The sequence below is a fragment of the Cervus canadensis genome, chromosome 10 (genome assembly GCF_019320065.1).
Source record: "Cervus canadensis isolate Bull #8, Minnesota chromosome 10, ASM1932006v1, whole genome shotgun sequence".
NCBI classification, from domain to species: domain Eukaryota; kingdom Metazoa; phylum Chordata; class Mammalia; order Artiodactyla; family Cervidae; genus Cervus; species Cervus canadensis.
In genome coordinates this window covers 22055438-22074577 of record NC_057395.1, presented here as the reverse complement: position 1 = coordinate 22074577, position 19140 = coordinate 22055438, and the positions used below count along the sequence as shown (strand labels likewise).

General features: G+C 37.3%; 1 protein-coding gene across 7 annotated transcripts in view; it reads right to left on the bottom strand.

Moving 5' to 3' along the window:
• HAO1 (hydroxyacid oxidase 1) overlaps positions 1–19140 on the bottom strand; it is a 128379-nt gene that overhangs the window by 59866 nt on the left and 49373 nt on the right. For 5 of the 7 annotated variants that reach the window (XM_043480173.1, XM_043480175.1, XM_043480178.1 and 2 more), the window contains 3 exons: positions 15977–16135; positions 15794–15863; positions 13830–13864 (listed from right to left, as the gene is read on the bottom strand). In XM_043480173.1, coding sequence (XP_043336108.1) covers positions 13830–13864; positions 15794–15863; positions 15977–16135 — 264 coding nt within the window. Of the gene's footprint in view, positions 1–8556; positions 9173–13094; positions 13865–15793; positions 15864–15976; positions 16136–19140 lie in introns of those variants that run through there. The other 2 variants (XM_043480176.1, XM_043480177.1) reach the window with 2 other exon arrangements.

Sequence of the window (19140 nt, the reverse complement as noted above, 5' to 3'; positions counted from 1 at the left end):
GAAGGGAATGGTTACCCACTCTAGTATTCTTGCCTGGAGAAATCCACAGACAGAGGAGCCTGGTCGGCTACAGTCCATGGGCTCGCAAAGAGTTGGACACGACTGAGCAACTAACACTATATTAATTGTATACATACATGAAACATTTACAGAAAATACCTGATTAACAAAGGTAAATAGATTTCTTTAATATAAGATTGAGATACATTAATAAATACATGTGTCTAATCAAACCACAAGACAATTTTAAATTACCATGATTAATTTATGCACTTCAAAAATAAAGCAGTCAAGAAGTTATATTTGCAAGAATGAACACACTAGCCTTGGAATAACATGTTAAACTTCCATCAAACATTCTGTGGTCTGAAACTGACAGGATGTTTCTGGATTACTGATGCATGGTCAAGCAAAGAAAGACTGCTCACAGTGGGATTAAAGGCATTTCCCTAACCAGTTTCAAATTTCCCAGTTGCCAAGTGATGCCATACCCTTTAGGTGTTACAATATTAAGGTCAAAGAACTCATATCATTCCTAAGTTTCTTTTTCAGTGAAAATATGACCAGAAAAAAAATTTAGTTAATTTGTAAGGAGACCGACAAAGTTAGCACACATCCACACACATCCAAAAACATAGAGTGCAACAAAGGAAACTATAAGCAAAGTGAAAAGACAGCCTTCAGAATGGGAGAAAATAATAGCAGACGAAGCAACAGACAAAGGATTAATCTCAAAAATATACAAGCAACTCCTGAAGCTCAATTCCAGAAAAATAAATGACCCAATCAAAAAATGGGCCAAAGAACTAAACAGACATTTCTCCAAAGAAGACATACAGATGGCTAACAAACACATGAAAAGATGCTCAACATCACTCATTATCAGAGAAATGCAAATCAAAACCACAATGAGGTACCATTACACGCCAGTCAGGATGGCTGCTATCCAAAAGTCTACAAGCAATAAATGCTGGAGAGGGTGTGGAGAAAAGGGAACCCTCTTACACTGTTGGTGGGAATGCAAACTAGTACAGCCGCTATGGAAAACAGTGTGGAGATTTCTCAAAAAACTGGAAATAGAACTGCCATATGACCCAGCAATCCCACTTCTGGACATACACACTGAGGAAACCAGATCTGAAAGAGACACGTGCACCCCAATGTTCATCGCAGCACTGTTTATAATAGCCAGGACATGGAAGCAACCTAGATGCCCATCAGCAGACGAATGGATAGGGAAGCTGTGGTACATATACACCATGGAATATTACTCGGCCATTAAAAAGAATACATTTGAATCAGTTCTAATGGATAAGAAAGTTGTGGTACATATACATGATGAAATATTACTCGGCCATTAAAAAGAATACATTTGAATCAGTTCTAATGTGATGGATGAAACTGGAGCCCATTATCCAGAGTGAAGTAAGTCAGAAAGATAAACACCAATACAGTATACTAACGCATATATATGGAATTTAGAAAGATGGTAACAATAACCCAATATGCAAGATAGAAAAAGAGACACAGATGTATAGAACAGACTTTTGGACTCTGTGGGAGAAGGCGAGGGTGGGATGATCTGAGAGAATAGCATCAAAACATGTATATTATCAAGTGTGAAACAGCTCACCAGCCCAGGTTGGATGCATGAGACAAGTGTTCGGGGCTGGTGCACTGGGATGACCCAGAGGGATGGGATGGGGAGGGAGGTGGGAGGGGGGTTCAGGATGGGGAACACATGTAAATCCACGGCTGATTCATGTCAATGTATGGCAAAAACCACTACAATATTGTAAAGTAATTAGCCTCCAACTAATAAAAATAAATGAAAAAAAAAAGAAAAGCATAGAGTGCCAAATTAAATTTGAATAACAGCTAAACAACAAAATTGTTTTAGCATAAATATGTCTCAAATGTTGTATGGGATATACTTATACTAAAATTTCGTTGTTGTTGTTTCTACAGAGGACACCTCTTGTTTGATAATCAACCAAATTTCCTTACTCTGGAAATAGCAGGGCCCTTTCCTGGCCCTTAGGATTCACAGTAGTCCCATATTCATATTGTACCTTTTCTCCCTTACCATGTTTAATGGATCAAGGGGTTTACAAGTTAGCATTCTAGTCTCTAGTAATCTCAGACTGAAGCTGGAATATAATTCTTGGTGGCAGAGCCAGGTGATGGGAATCTAGGGAGTCTTGTAGCCAAGTGACCTACCAAGTTGAAGTTGCCCATCTGCAGTGAGAAAGCAATAAAGCCAACTTTCTGGGAGAACCAAAGTGGGGAAAAAGCAAAACAAGTCCTTGGTACTTTTAAATCCCTGGAACCAAGTTTCATAAGCCCCAACTGCATTTATGTTCTTCCTGAGGTTTGGCAGTTCAGCACTTCCTATGATTTAATGAGACACTAAAAACCTCTCCGACTGCTTGAGCTAATTCAACTTGTGTTTTGTTCTTTCCAATAAAACATCATGAGTTATAAAATTTCAATGAAACATTGTTAAGGGTGCTTAAGCAAAAATTAATTCTCAGAAAGGCTAAAAAAATATTAATTGCTCACCATTTTTAGGGACAAACTTGCATAATGGAGATGTGCCATACCCACATTACCCCACTGTGTGGCCAAGACCCATTATGCAGGGAGTAGACCATAGGGCTTGCCCATAGAACATATGTGAGTAGCATTTGGCCACATGATCTGACATATTCCAAGCAACTCTAAAATTCTATGGCTTTGTAACATTTCAACAATTTCTCAGTCTCAACTTGCTACACAAATATAATCAAAGAAACAATACTGTGTACAATAGTCAAGACACGGGAGCTACTTAAATGTCCATCATCAGATGAATGGATAAAGAAGATGTGGTATATAACACCAAGGAATATTACTCAGCCATTAAAAAGAATGAAATAACACCATCTGCAGCAATATGGAGGGACCTAGAGATTATCATACTAACCAAATAAGTGAGATGAAGACAAATGTCGTATAATATCAAAATAAGCAGAACTATAAAAAATGATACAAAATAACTTATTTACAAAACAGAAACACATTCACAGAGTTAAAGAACAAAACTTACTGTAACAAGGGGGAAGGGTGGAGGGAAAGGATGGACTGGGAGTTTGGGACTGACATGTAAATGCTGCTATATTTAAAATAGATAACCAATAAAGGCCTACTGTAAAGCATAGGGAACTCTGCTCAATATTTTATAATAACCTAAATGGGGAAAGAATTTAAAAACAAGATACATGCTTATGTATAATTGAATCACTTTGTTGTACACCTGAAACTAGCACAACATTGCTAATCCACTATCACGCATGCATGCGGGTATGCTTAGTAATGTCCAACTCTTTGTGACCTCATGGACTGCAGCTTGCCAGTTTCCCTTGTCCATGGAATTTTCCAGGCAAGAATACTGGAGTGGGTTTTCATTTCCTACTCCTGAGGATCTTCCCAACCCAAGGATTGAACTTGCATCTCTTGCATCTCCTATGTTGGCAGGCAGATTCTTTACCACTGAGCCACCAGGGAAGCCCCTAATCAACTATACTCCAATATAAAATAAAAATTTAAAAATACTTATAATCAAGGCCTATCTCATAGTTTCTTTAATTGATTATATTAAAATAAACTTTGTAACTCACAAAAAATAAATTTTTAAATGACAAAACCCACCCTCAGGAAAATTACACCTCTTAATATTTTAATAATACCCCCCTTTTCATTTCAGTTTTGCAAATCAAACACAGTTTCAAAAGAGCAATTTTTGATCATAAAATGCTCATATATAAATTCATATTCTTAGAATTTTACATCAAATACTGTGATTTTTAAATTTTCTTAATGGAATGCTTTAAGTATTTGCTGTATTTTGATGTCATACATAGAATGTTAGAGTTGATTCTTTAAAAATTTCTATAATCTCCCTTATAAATTGTTGTTGATTAATTTAACAAATATTTATTGAATCACTACAATTTTTCATGGAAGGTGCTGGTAATACAGCAAAAACCTAGACAAATTCCCTGCCTTCATGGACATGACAATCCAGCTTCTAGTTCTCTATCCTCATAATCTTTCCTTAGTGATATTTGTTTCACTCTTAGGACAACATAGCGTAAATTTATCCATATATTTACTTAACAGCAAAAGTAAGAAAGTAAAAGTCATCACATGTCCACTTTAAGATGGTGGTACATTCTAGAAGCATGACTGGATTTCCAGGCATCTTCACCATGTTGTGTGATCTCCTGTGAGTATACTCAGTCTGGCCAGGGCTGGAAGCAATGCTCCATGAGGAGACAGAACACCGTGGAGGATGACTTTCTGTTGTTCTTGACACTACATGTCTGTTAACATACTAAAGGACGAATAAGTATTACAGTTGGTGATAATAGAACTCTGCACTTTCTGAGATATTCAAAGTACTAAAAAGCAGTGCAGGAAGCAGTGTGCCATAACACAAAGATGTCTCAGTCCAGAGCCTGAAGATTTGGACGGCAGATCTTATTCTAATATTCATCTTGGCATGCCCTCAATGTACAGAGAAATATCTAATGGCATTGAGGCATTCTTTGTGAAATTAGAAGCTATCTCCACAAAAATTCCACTCCCTTACTCCTTCGCACTCTCCAGTGAAATGAGTAAAAAAATTTAAGAACTAGTATAATGGGTTAACTGATATGTTATTAAAAGACAGCTGGTGACAAACACAATTATTCATCACTGAGCTGGTTCAATAGGGAAGATATTACCATCTGATTATGAGCATTTTCCAACAATTCTTGGATATTTCCAACAATGCTCTAACAAGGTATGATATTTTTCAGTTTCATTCTTATCCCTTAGTTTGATGGAAGCAAAACTACAAATGAATCTAGACTAGGAAATCATCTTGGCTCTTAACAGAATTGGAATACTTAGAATACCTGATTTATGTTTTATTTCTGAATGAGTGTCAAAAACTCCAAAAGGTCAGCAGTCCCTGAAATAAACTGAAATGGATACTAAAATATAGATTCTTGCATAATGTGTTTTTGTTATTCTAGTGCTATCATCTTTATTTCCTTCTATTGAGCAAAGTTAAAAAAAAAAAAATGGAGGACCACGTGAACCTTCATCATTAGGAAGTTTTAGATAAGCAACAAAAATGGCAATTTTTCTAAAAGTTATTAGAGTGAAAAAATTTAATTCATGTATATTTTCAAATTAACTTTTAAAAAATATATGTTGCTACTTTTTACTTGCCTGGAGCCTTTGAGGAACTTTGGAAGTACAAATGTTAACAGAGATGATATTAAGTAGCAGGAGAAGTTCTCATTCTTGAACTCCTGGAAGGAGGCATCTCAGATGCAGAGGCAGTTTGGGTATTAACTTCCCATGCCCGCTTAACTACTCCCTTCCTGGGAAAGGGCCAACAACTGTGGGGAGTGTCTTGCTTTCCAAAGACCTTTCTTTCTATGTTTATTTGCTTGCCCTTGCATCATTTTCTCCATCATTTACCTGCCCAATAAAGGATGGACAAGAAATGGCAAAACAGTTGAAAGCCAATCAAATCATTCTGGAAAAATTGTTAACAGACCTGGAATAAGATTAGCCAAGAAACGTTTAGCTAAAATAAGGTTTGGGGGGAAATCTGTGGATCTCATTTAGATTGTGTTTATGTGACAACAAAGCATCTGGTCAGTTTAGTAGAAAGTGGGCAAATTGCTTATGCAGTTGTGTTGACAAAACCACCAATCAGTCCAATGACTGCATTTTCAAATTTATGGATTCTAGCTTTCATACATACTGCCCAACCCATAATCATGAATATTTAATAGTTGCATAAATTAATTTTGGTAGATTAACAGTTTATGTCTGAATCTTCAGGTATTTTTGTTGGTTGGTTGCATTGTTGCATCTTTTTTGGAGCTATATGATTGGTAGTACTAGAAACAGTGAATTTTAACTTTATTTAGTTAGTTTATTGAAGAATTGTTTAAAAGAGTTTCTTCCTAACTATTTTTTAGTGCACTTTTTAAAAGCACTACTTAAGATGAAATGTTCATGTCACAGCACAAATTTTATTAAATTACTGTTATTCCCAAGTTCTCCCCCAAAGTTGGAGTGATATTGCTCATTCATATTTCAACTTGATAGGATGGTTATAACAACTAAAATATTCAAACCAAAAGTATATTATTGACTAAAGCAAAACTATTGTCTTCTATTATTCAGAAACTTTAAAAATCTGAGACGTTTGTTCATTAATATTAAAACCAGATAAGATGGTATCAACAATAAAGGAAAATCTGAGCCAAAAGGGTGTTCTTGACTTGGGCAATGCTCCCTGTATATGGTAAAGAAATCTGCTCCTGGATCAAAGAAACTTCCTTAGAGAAGGTTCTTTGTTGGTGCTAGTTGGTGATTGAGAATACAGGATTTTGTCTACTCAAAAGGACATATTTCACTCTAACATACTTTGTTCACTCTTTTCAGAGTTCCAGGATGTCAACCATTACACTACATTCTCTACATGCCATATATTTTTATTATAATTATTTATATAAGAGCTTATACACATCATTTCCTAGTTTAAAAACGGGTCACTGTTTTTTAGTACATACTATTGATAAGTAATATGACTATTCCACCTAAAGAATGAAAATTAATGTTAAAGATTATTTTCTCAAGATGATGTGTTTATTCCATGGCTAGTCTGAGTCACAAAATCAAGACTTTAGACAAAATTTCTGGAATCTTCCTAGTAAACCATAAATAAAAGATTAACAAGAAAAATAAACAAAAACAATACTGTTTTAGACCAATATAGCATTTTTCTTCTAAATAATTGTAAACATTATTATATTTATTACTGCAAATTAATTGCCTACAATAAAGGCAATTTATTTTAAGAGCTGCTATAGCATATAATTTTTTTAATTGGAAAGCTACATTGAAAAGGCTTTATGTGACTTGCCCAAGGTAAACATGTAGCAAAGCTGGTCTTGAGTCTATTAAATAAAGTTTCTTCTCTGCTTAAGATTGTTTTGCATATCTACATCTGGACTACCCAGGAATATACCAACTGGCCCCATGTTACTACTTAAATTTAAAATAATTAGAATTAAAGTGAAGCCTTCAATACTGGGCACATTTCAAGTACCAAGTAGCCATACTTAGATAATGGCTACTATATCAGACAGCACATATATACAATGTTTCCATCATCATAAAACATTTGTGGGGCAGTATTAGTCCAGATAATAAGAATCTTTCTTTTCTTTCTTTCTTTTTTTTTTTTTTTTGGCCACACCACACAGTGTGTGGGATCTTAGTTCCCTGACCAGAGATCGAACCCTTGCTCCCCAAAGTAGAAGGGTTGAGTCTTAACCACTGGACTGCCAGGGATGTCCCTGGATAATAAGAATCTTAAAATGTTTGCTTTAACAAAATAAATGTCCCCAAATTTATAATAACCACTGATTTTACTATTGCTATAACATCGTTAGTAAGGCGAATGTAGAAAAATAGAAGGCAATATTAATAATGTATTAATTCATATGAGACATATGCTAGTTATGTTGGGCTTTTGTTCATATTTAAACTAAAATTAAAACAATGTGCTAAGCATAATTCCATTTTTAAACTGTGTCATGTGATATTTAGCATTGCCTCAGCTGAAGATATTGAAATTCAAAGATAAAGAAATCATTTTTCAGGCACCAGGTTTTTGGTTTGGTTTTTGGTGGGTGGTGCTAAGTCAACAGCAAAGGGAGGGAAGCAGACCAGTCTAGATTTCATCAGATGGCAATGCAAAAAGTCCACCAGAGGCAAGTGTGACCCCAAAATATTATAACCATCTCAGCTACCATTCAAGTGTAAAAGCATAAGGCCAATTTTTAAACATGCACAAACTCAAAGAATATTGTTATTTTTTACAATATGAGTTACCAATGAAATCCAGGGAATGAAGAAGAGGTAAATCAAAATGAAGAACCGGGGAACAGAGGAGCTATCAAGATTATAGTAAGTACTAAACCCTTTTCAATGAAAACTAATATTAAACAATTTTGGAAGAGGTATAATTAAACAATTTCAGAAGAGGTATAGTAGAAAAAATTATAATACATTAATAATATTTAGAGAGAAGGGGAGAAAAATAGAAAAGAGAATAGACATAAGAGGCTAATGTCTTCATTTTTTTTATAGTGATTAGTTAACTGATACCATATAAAATGTATATGCCAGAAATAACAATTCACTCAAACTTCTTAAGTTTTAAATAATTTTCAAAATGTCATAAGCAGGTACTTACATACTATATTTCTTTTTGGAAGAACTGTTTACCTTAATTTTAAGAATTCCTGAAATTTCACTTTCCCTCCTACTAAATTCAAGTAAAACTAAATTGAATATTTTACTTAATGTAACATTTACTGTGTAGTTCTATTTTAGCAAAGCCATTTTTATCTATGTATCCAGATGCTATTTGTTATATGTATATAGCAGTGTCTGATAAGTATTCACCTAATATAAATAACAACTATATTTATGTGATAAAATATGTGGTTTTTATTTTACTTTGTTGAATTGCTTAAAATCTTTAACCATTTTTCACAAAAAGTCAAATTTTAAAGTAAATAATATAAAAAATAATTATTACAAATAAGACTTTGATGTTCAATTTGTAATTCACAATACATTCTCACATATATCACCATGCTGTGTCTTCATTTCACAGCTGAGATTCCGAGTGTCCTAAGGTTAAATAATGTTTCACATGGCTAGTTACTCAGATATTCAGGATTCTAGTCCAGTACTTCCGGGTGAGTTGGCTTTGACCTTCAACTAGTGAGTTTAGTACTAAAACTCTAATACATAATGTGAAGCATATTACTATCAACTACTCCATCAATAATAAGATCCCCACACTATTAGACTTAGGATTTTGACTATAATGAAAAATGAATCAAACTGAAAGGTAGATGATCTAACCAGAGAACACAAGTAGGAAACAGAGCCAGAATCTTTTCCCCAATGAGGCTGAACAAATGAACAAATAAATAAATTGCACACTTGAATTTCACCCATTGTATTGGCATCATTCAGGGTAACACAGTTCTTGGTTTTCAGAAGATCCTGGAAAATTTTCAGTTGAACCTATGTGCATTATCTGAAATGATATTCAGAAAAATATCAATAGAAATAGAAACAGATAACTGGCTAAAAATAAACTCTCCCAAACAATTCTTAGGAAAGAAACAAGATACTGACTATTCAAGTAAGCATTGGATAAGGACAGGAAATTGCATCTTTTTAAATAGATAAGATTTCCCATCACATAAACATAAAATAATACCCTCTATCATTTGTGTTAACATTTGTATCACCTAAAATAAACTCTCATCCTGATGTTCTTCTATAATTGGCACGTGACAAAGCACACACTGAAGCACACAAGAGTTTAGAAAGCATTCTTTATCTTTATGTTATAAGAAGCCTTCAGATTTTCCTAAACAGACAAACTTTATTTTGTTGCTATGCAACAGATGTGCAATACAGTCCTTCGGACAATAAATAAATTATGAATTTTACAATGAAAGGTCTTTTCTCCCTGTTTGAGAACAAGCCACCACTTCCTTTCATGCTATACTAATCCACCACAGCTCTCTAAAGCTGTTTCACAAACGCTAATGTTTTGGCAAGATAAACAAATGAATGAATAGCACAGCAATGACACAGATGCAGCTTGCAGACAGCACGCTAAGAAGCGTCAATACTACTTGATTCATTCTTACAGGTCTGGGATCCTGGGTTCCCCAAGCGTGGAAAGGAGAAGGAAGTTTATTTCACACCCACGTTCTTCTAAATAGCAGAATATAAGCGAGTTTAATGAAAAAAGATTCTGATGAGTTCTGTTAGCAGGCACCCATCACTGCTACATGTATCAAGCATGTTCTGTGCGGGGACATGAGAGTGATTTTAGCCATGAGGGGAACATCTGTGAGGCCAAGATGTCACAGGTGTTGAGAACCCATGACTCATGAACCAGACTGGCCACACCATGTTTAACATGACCTGCTCCATGTTTAAACTGCTAAATATTTGCCAACTCTAAAAAATCTTCACATAATAATGTGGATGCCTAGCTTTCCTTGAAAAATAAGAAAATAACACTGAACTTGCATTTTCACTTAAATTGGTGGGAATCAGCTTCCAGCAGAAAAAAACTGCAAACAACCCCTTGAATCAATAAACTATGGTACATTCATGCATTGGGTTACTATAGAGCAATAAACAGAAAGGATTACTGATATACTCAACAACATGAATGGACTTCACGTACAAAACCAAAAACCGTAGTACATACTATTTGGTCCCAGTTATATGAAGTTCAAGAACAGCTAGAACTAACCAATGGTGATGGAAGTAGTGTAAGTTTACTTCTGGTAGAGGGAGTGGTTTGAGGACAATGGAAAACTTCCAAATCTTGATCTGGGTGGTGGTGGTCACACAGGTGTGTGTGTAAAATGCATCCATCTATGACAAATTTGAGCACTTAGCACACATCACTACAAGTACCCTGTGCCTCCATATGAAATAAATTTTAATGAGAAGAATCAATTGGCTGAAGAAAAGGTGGCATTTTTAGATGGGTTGTCATCCACCCATACCCAACAGTTGGGTCATTCCATGATCTGCTTGGCAAATTGGATTTGATTCTTCTTGCTCTAGACAACACCAGTGATGCCTTGAAGAGCAGTATCTGCCTCACCTAGGAGCATGTTAGAAATACAGAACCTACCCCAGACCTCCTGAATCAGAATCTGTTTTAACAAGCCCGCCTGGCATGCTACAGTTCATGGAGTCGCAAAGAATCATGCATGACTGAGTGACTAACACACACACACACACACACACACACACACACACACACACACACATGCACGCACACCAGGTGATTATAATACATTCTCCAGCTTGAGAAGCACTTCTGTAGGATACCATATACATTAAACACACAAGAAAAGCAGGTTGGCCTATATTAAACTATTCATTCCCTATTATCCCTTCTCTCAAAATATTTTAAGAAACTCAGAAACAGAAAGATCAATTGTCTTCCTTAAAGAACTTCTCTCAAGCTCAAGTGAGAAAATCCCCAGAAGTGGATATGCACCAAATATCCCCTCTTCCTGTGTTAGACATCACACACCTTTGGTTTTAGCACTGTTAGAACAGGATCGGAGACACTCAAGACAATGTAAAAACAACTCTGTATCTTTCTGATTATGGAAACAACACACATCATAACATTCATTCTTATCACAACTCTGAAGAAAAAAATGGGGATCTATGTTCAAGGAGGTAGCGTGGCTCTGAGGGTCATCAAAGTGTCTAGAAATTCACAAAGACCATTCATCCCTATTCTCATAAGACTTACTTAAAGCACCATGTGTGGATCTTCATTTGCTGAGATAGTTATCAAGTTTTTAGCAACCTGCTGTATGAAGCCTACTATGATGTAGGTTTCCCAGGTGGGAGTCCACCTGCAATGCAGGAGATGCAAGTTCAATCCCTGGGTCAGGAAGATGGCAACCCACTCCAGTATTCTTGCCTGGACATCGCATGGACAGAGGAATTTGGTGGGCAACAGTCCACGTGGTCGCAAAATGTTGGACACGACTTGGCAACTAAATAATAGCAACAACAAACCATGATGAAGCCAAAGTGGACATTCTTTGCCAACAGCAAAGACATTTCCAAATTAGTTGGTGGGATCAAAGAGGTGCTTATTATAGATCTATCATTTTATCAACACTAACTGGAAACACAAAACAGTTATGTGATGTGACAGTCAAATTTTTTCTTGGTATCTGGAGAATAACTTAAGGAATAATTTTCATCACATTAAATGACTCATTTTTTACCTTGTATTATTTATTTATTTGGCTGCATCATGTGGCATGGGGGTTCCCTGACCAGAGTCTAACCTGGGCCTCCTGCAGTGGAAGCACAGAGTCGTAACCACTGGGCCACCAGGGAAGTCCTTAAATGATTCTTTTTTATCAGACCCAGATATAATTTCAAAAAGAAAGATCTATGTTTGTGTCCATCAGAGTATTTACGAACATTCCAGCATTTAAAGGAAAAGAGAGGAGGAAGGAAGAGGAGAGAAAGGCAGAATGACAGAGAGAGAGGGAGAAAGAGACAATGAGAGATCTGAGAATAATAAAGCATCATAATAAAACAACAAAATATAGCATCACCATCATATATTAAGGTAGTGATTCTCTAAATTGTTCCATTCAATACTTCACAGTAAGTGAATAACCAGGGAGATGGTGAAAAGAAATTTCAAACTCTCTTTGGTTACCAACTTAACCTACAATCTGTCTAAAATCTGGCTAGGGAATAAATGTGATGCTCATATGACCAGGGCTTCATGGACAGGCAACCAGTGCAGTCACACAGGACTCCATGCTCCAAAGGGGACCTCATGTTTGAGTTTAATGTTCTTACTGACTTAAAATGCTTAATAATCTTATCTTTGAGTTTGTGTAAAGGATCAGGGGATCATGAAACATGTGCTGCAGCCTGGGAGCCTAGAATGATAACACTGTACCTCCTCCAACTCATCCACCCCCTGCTACCTCCCCAAGTCCCTTGAGTGAGTCCTTGGCTGCTGGCTCATCCAGCCCCAATGACAGCATCACCATCAGCCCCCTTCACAGTCCTGGGCACAGAGGAGTCAGGATAGATCACAGGGCAGTGTTCAGGCACCCATGAGGATTCCCTGCCCAAGGAAACATGACATTAAATAGAAAGAAAAGATTCTATGACAAGTTCAGAGAAAAATCTTGGTAGAAAGCCTTTTTCCTGCTTTTCTGAACAGGGGGCCCACATCGTCACTTGGCATGACCTTCATAAATCATGAAGCTGGCCTTACATGTGACTGTGAGTGGGGAAGAAGCAAACGAATGAAGGAGAATGAGGTGTAAGAGAATAAACGAGTATGCACAGGAGGAACAGAGAGGTATTTGGGTTCTGAGGTTAAAACAATTGAATTCCATATTGTTACACATGGGCCAGATAGCTTCTTTTCAGAAAATGCTTTATTTCTCTCTGATTAAGAAGCAGTCTGAAAAAATAAAAAAAGAAGCAGTCTATATCATAAAATACTCAGATATATTCAGATACTGAAGATGTGAATGGAAATCTACATTCAAAGAAGTCAGATAGCCCAGAGTGTTAAAAGGTATCTAGAAAATCACTTTTATCCCAGTTCTATCAAGTGCTATCTCCTTAGAGTTGTGAATCCAAATCTCCTGTTTCTCCAGGCACATCCAGCCTTCTAAGGTTGTCCTTAGACTTTAAGAACACAGTTTTAGGGATATCCAAATATAGTGAAGGTTTATAAACAGGGAGATCATTATCTTTTGACCTCAGCACTAGCTACCTCCAATTTTACCCAGGAATATCTTTTGTTTGTAGCACGTGAGGCTGCCAGGGGATGACGTTGTCTAAAACCTTTTTCAATGTTTTCTTTTTAACAGTTAATATATTTCCAGGATGCAAGTCCATTTCTTTCTAAAAGGTTCCTAGGACACTCATTGAAAAGTCAAAAGCAATGAACTTAAAATAGCAAGGGATTGCTATTTTGCTGGAGAAGAATGACACCCTTTGTATCGAAGTGGGGAATTACAGGCTGTGGTCACTCTCTGCACAGTGTCTCTTTGTCAAGTAACACATGCCAAAAAAAAAAAAAAATACAGATGGGAAAATATTGTGCACTGTCAGATCTTGGAAACAGCCAAAGGATTTTTCCTCACCAATGTCTTGTCGATGACTTTCACATTCTGGCACCCTGAAAAAATAATGCATACATTTAATATGAAATGAATGCAATAATAATCAGGCAGGTAATCGTTTTCCCAAGGAATGTAAAACTTGACAAATGTAAGGTTTATGATTCAAGGTAAGCTTGCCAAATCTTATGTGGCATGAGACCATTTTTATTACCTAAACAGTCCTTAACACAAAATGACTGGCACATATTTTTATTAACACAAAGAGTATATTCTTTTCTGCCACATTTAATACAGAGTCAGTGGCTAAAAGTTCTCTTTTAGGATATGTCTGTAGCAAATTAAAAGGCAGAGTGAGGATTCAAAGAATGGCATTCTTCTCAGGGATGCTGTGTCTACCCAGCCTCAGCTCAGAAGTACATAAACCACTGAGCTCTGGAATTCTATCTGTGGGGATGGTCTGGGTGATACAGATCACAGAAAAGGAAGCCCTTGCTACCTTCAAAAGTAGGGGAGGGGATGATTGACTCAAGATGATTCATTGCATCTAGAGGTCCATTCTGAGTCAAATTTGAAACAGTCACTCGGAATAATGATTATTTATTTGTTCATTCTTTCAGCAAATATTTATTATTTACATGCTGTGTTCTAATCCAGGCACTAGAGATACTGCAGTGAAGACAACAAAGATCCCTGCCTCGTGTTTCTTAACATTCCAGAGAGGAAACAGACAATGCACCATGTGTGCCATTTAAGAAAAATAATGTGATAGATAATCTACAGAAGGTGTTAGGTGCCAAGGAAAATAATGAAATTAAAAGGTGTTAGCTGCTATGGAAAAAAATGAAACAATAACAGAGAAAAGAACTGGAAGTTGGGTGAGTGGAAGACAAATTGCCGTTTTAAATATGGTGGTCAACATGGGATCCTATGAGACAGTAAGATGTAAAAGTGTGGCTTGAAAGACACAGGGGAGTTTGCCACATAGGTTTTTGGGGAAAGAGCATCCAGCAAGCAGGAAGAGCAAGGCTAAAGCCTTTAGGCTGAAATGTGCCTGTTGTCATCAGGGATCAGCAAGAAGGCAAATAAGGCCTGGGTGGGCATATTTGTCACTCAAATATGGCCTGAGTAACAGTGGGAGGAGCTGAAGTCAGAGAGGTGACAGAGGTCAAATCACATAGAACCTCATAGACCATCATGAGGACTTTGGTATTTATTCTGAATAAGTTGGGAGCAATTGAAATGTGCCGATAGAAGAGTGATAGGATCTAAGTTAATGTCTAAAAGGATAGTTCTAATGCTGTGATCAGAATAAACTGGAACAGAGAAGGAAGACAGGATAGACAGGACTCAAAATACCCAAGGAAAGAGACAATGACAGGAAGCATACACAAGGAAGCCATTACAATATCCAAGAAGAAGGGAGATAACGTAGGTTCCAATCAGGTTTCTTTTACAGAAAGCACCTCTGTGGATGGATGTGAGGCTATGAGAGAGAAAAGGAGTCAAGAGTGACTTAAGATCTGAGCAAGCGAGACAAAGGTATTAACATGAACTGAGACTGAAAAATCTGCAGGTAGAGCAGAGTTAATGTAGAAATTGAGCAGCTTAGTTTTGGACAGGTAGATTTTGAGATGCCACGTAGACATCTAGGTGGAGCTGGTGGCTAACCCATTAGATTTATTGTTCATGTGTTAAGAGAGGAGAAAGAATATGATGTAGCATTACCCTTAAGGTACTAATAAGACTTGCCAAAGCATCCCGGAAAAGGCTGCCCAAGCAGAGGCTAAGTGACCACTACAGGCAGACATGCTGTGGAGTTCCTCCCTTTGAGAGCTCTCTGCACTATAGCCAACTTTATATTAATTTAATTACACTCCAAATGGTTCCATCCTCTTCCCCCTCAAATTCACTTTTTTTCCACCAAGGAATCTGGCCTAAAGACACCCAGAAGAAATGAAATGGTAAATGATAACACCAAGTCTTACCACTCAGAGCCATGGCCAACCAGAATTCCTCCTTCAGTATCTCAAGGACATCCTGAACACCTTTCTCTCCCTAAGCAAGAAGACATAGATCTTTTGAGTAAGTCTGTATGACTGGTTTCCTGAATTTATTTCACAGTTGAGTGACTCTGTTTTATATTATTTATTGTTTTGTCCTCCAATTACCTGGGAAGCCAAGCCCCAAATGATCGGTCTCCCCACAAACACAGCCTTGGCTCCCAGGGCCAGAGCTTTCAGAACGTCAGTTCCCTTCCGCACACCGCCATCCAGGAAGACCTCCACCTTCCCTTCCACAGCCTCCACTATTTCTGGCAGAGCATCAATCTGTGGAGAGAAGAGGTCAGTGAAGTGATACTGTGCATGTTGAATTGTTCCCTAACTCAACTTCCACAGGCCACCAACCATCCAATTAGCACTGAGAGTAGGAAAGGCTAGGCTTAGAATCAACAGTAAAATCATTCCCTCCTAAAATAAAAGAAGTGCAAATGCTAGCAACCAAAGACCAGCTAAATTTGGAACTGAGTGGCTTATTTTTCTGTCGAAGTCCAAGATTATTTTTTTTATTCCTGATGTGTGTACATGCATGCTAAGTCGCTTCAGTCCTGTCCGACTCTGTACGATCCTATGGACTGTAGCCTGCCAGGCTCCTCTATCCCTAGGATTCTCCAGGCAAGAATACAGGAGTGGGTTGCCATGCCCTTCTCCTGGGGATCTTCCCAACTCAGGGATCAAACCCGTGTCTCTTAAGTCTCCTCCAATGGTAGGCCGGAGACGTATAGTAGGTAGGTGGCACTAATACCACCTGGGAAGTCCTTATTCCTGATATACGGATTCAAATATCATGATCCAAATATGTATATATATGTATATATACAGAACTAAAAATACATAATCAGCTTAAAAGACACAGAGCTACTCTTTATTAAATACATAAATACAAATGAAGTATCTTCCTCATATAAATTATTCTGAACATTAATTTACTCATTGAAAATCAATTGTTAAAATTCATACCCAGACTGTGGTAGAAGCAATGGTATATAAAAATGCAAACACTATCAGTCACAAAAAAATTTAGTCTCTGATTTTCCCACCCAAAATATGAGAAAATACATAATATAGCAAATATATATGACAATACAGCAAACATCCAGTTATACATTAGAGAATTCTTCCTGAAAATATTTGTTCTTGCTCTTAAGGAAGATGACTACATGCACTTTGAAAATCCTCATCTTGATTAGCAGTTGATGATGGGCTTATTATATCAGCTCTAGAGAATATAAGAGCCTCATTGAGGTCCATCTGCTAGACTGTATTATTGTTCGTAATTCTTTACACCACTCTGAGCCCACTCTTTTTTTTTTTTCTTTTTTTTTTTTAATTTATTTATTTATTTATTTTTTCAGTGGGTTTTGTCATACATTGACATGAATCAGCAATAGATTTACACGTATTCCCCATCCCGATCCCCCCTCCCACCTCCCTCTCCACCCGATTCCTCTGGGTCTTCCCAGTGCACCAGGCTCGAGCACTTGTCTCATGCATCCCACCTGGTCTGAGCCCACTCTTTTTCCAAGGTCACTTGGCAGTGTTTCCCAGTTTAAAACACACACACACACACAGTGCACTTATCAATCCTTGACAGTGGCCTTGGCCTTGCAACCTACTTTGCCCAATGACATGTGAACAGAGGTGGAACAGTGCCATTTCAGGGCATGGGCCTTGAAAGACCTCATACATTTCAACTGTCTCTTGCAGCTGTGCCATTTGCCATGCGAGCAAACTCCCTCCCCACCCCACCCCCCCACAGAGCTGAGACCTCCGGAGAAGAAGGAGAGTTGTCCCATCCAAGCCCAGCTGGACCTGAAACTTGGAGAACAGCCACCCAGCCAGTACCAAATCTAGGTCAGCAGACCCCCAGTTGACAAAAAGTTTCATGGAAATAATGGTTTAAATCACTGAGTTTGGAATCTTTTGTTTTTTAGCATCATGTGGTAATAGCTCATAAAGTTGGTTAATAGCCAATATAGTTATAGATAGTAACTGACACAAATAGCTACTTTGGTGTAAATCTTTGCATCTGAGCGTGGAAACAATTCTCATAGCGACCTACTATAGTGACCATAGTAGGTCAAAATCTGCAGAAATTATCCACACTTATCCCCAAGTACTTAAATATAAAATGAAATCCATACATTCAAGTGCAGTTTTTTTAGAAATAATTCTGCTGAAATCACTCAAAACTTTCCTGCTTCTCCCCCAAAATTTGAGAGGCTCAATGTAAAAAGAGTTTTATGTAAAAGACTGAAGACCAAACCCAACTACAGATTTGGAGGAAGTGAAGGCAACAGTTGGAGCACAGCCCCCTAAATGTTTGGCAAGTAACGTGATTTTCCTCTTTTCCTTTCGGCTTTTCTGCCTGGCCAAACATGCTTTGGATCCATTTACATATGTCCCTTTACCTATACATAGTCCTCCTTTTAGAGTCAGGCAAGTTACATCAACATATAAATGCTACAATTTCCAAGTGATGATGCAAGCTATAATTAAGTATATTTCCCCATTTGAAACCAAAACCAAAGAAAAATATTAGCTAGTTTCAGTTCAATACATGTTTTCAAAGTCACGCAAATCAAGTCTTTCAGGATATTTCCAATGCCCAATCTGGCCTAAAAAATAAACTAATAAGGATACTTAAAGTGTGAATCCTGGGTTATAAAATGAAGCCTAGATTGGTGTTTTCCTGTCCGTGGACAAGGAAGTTCTATCCATCACAGAGCATTTCTATCCTCCCTTTCTTCTTCCTGGAGCTGCAGTTTTACTGGGTATATATTATGCAGAATAATTCTGACCAGAGCAGATAAAATAAGTAAATATAGTGAACAAGTCCACTATTTTATGACTTTTCTGTTTCTTTTCAGCTTGCTTCACATCTAAAAGACCATTCATTTCAGCTTTTCTTTTCTTAGTGGTTCCTTAGACAACTAATTGCAGGCTTAGCTCCAGCAAAGTTAAATCTACAGGAAAATATGGTAAGATTCCAATGTACTACTGTTCACTCATCCGTCCATTCACTGATTTATCAAACAGTTTGTTGATGACTTGGTAGATTCCAGGCACCATGCCAGGCAGTTTATGGAATCCAAAAAGAATCCCACAGGGACATGACTCTGGAAGAGCCCCCCTCTTCCCTGTTCCTGCTCAAGGTCCTCCCTGTCCATAAAACTTCCACTCACAGGGTGCTCCCATCTTTCTACCTTCTTAAAGCATCCAGTCCTACACTCATGATTTCTGACATTTTAGGCATTAAAACACTTCAAAGGTTC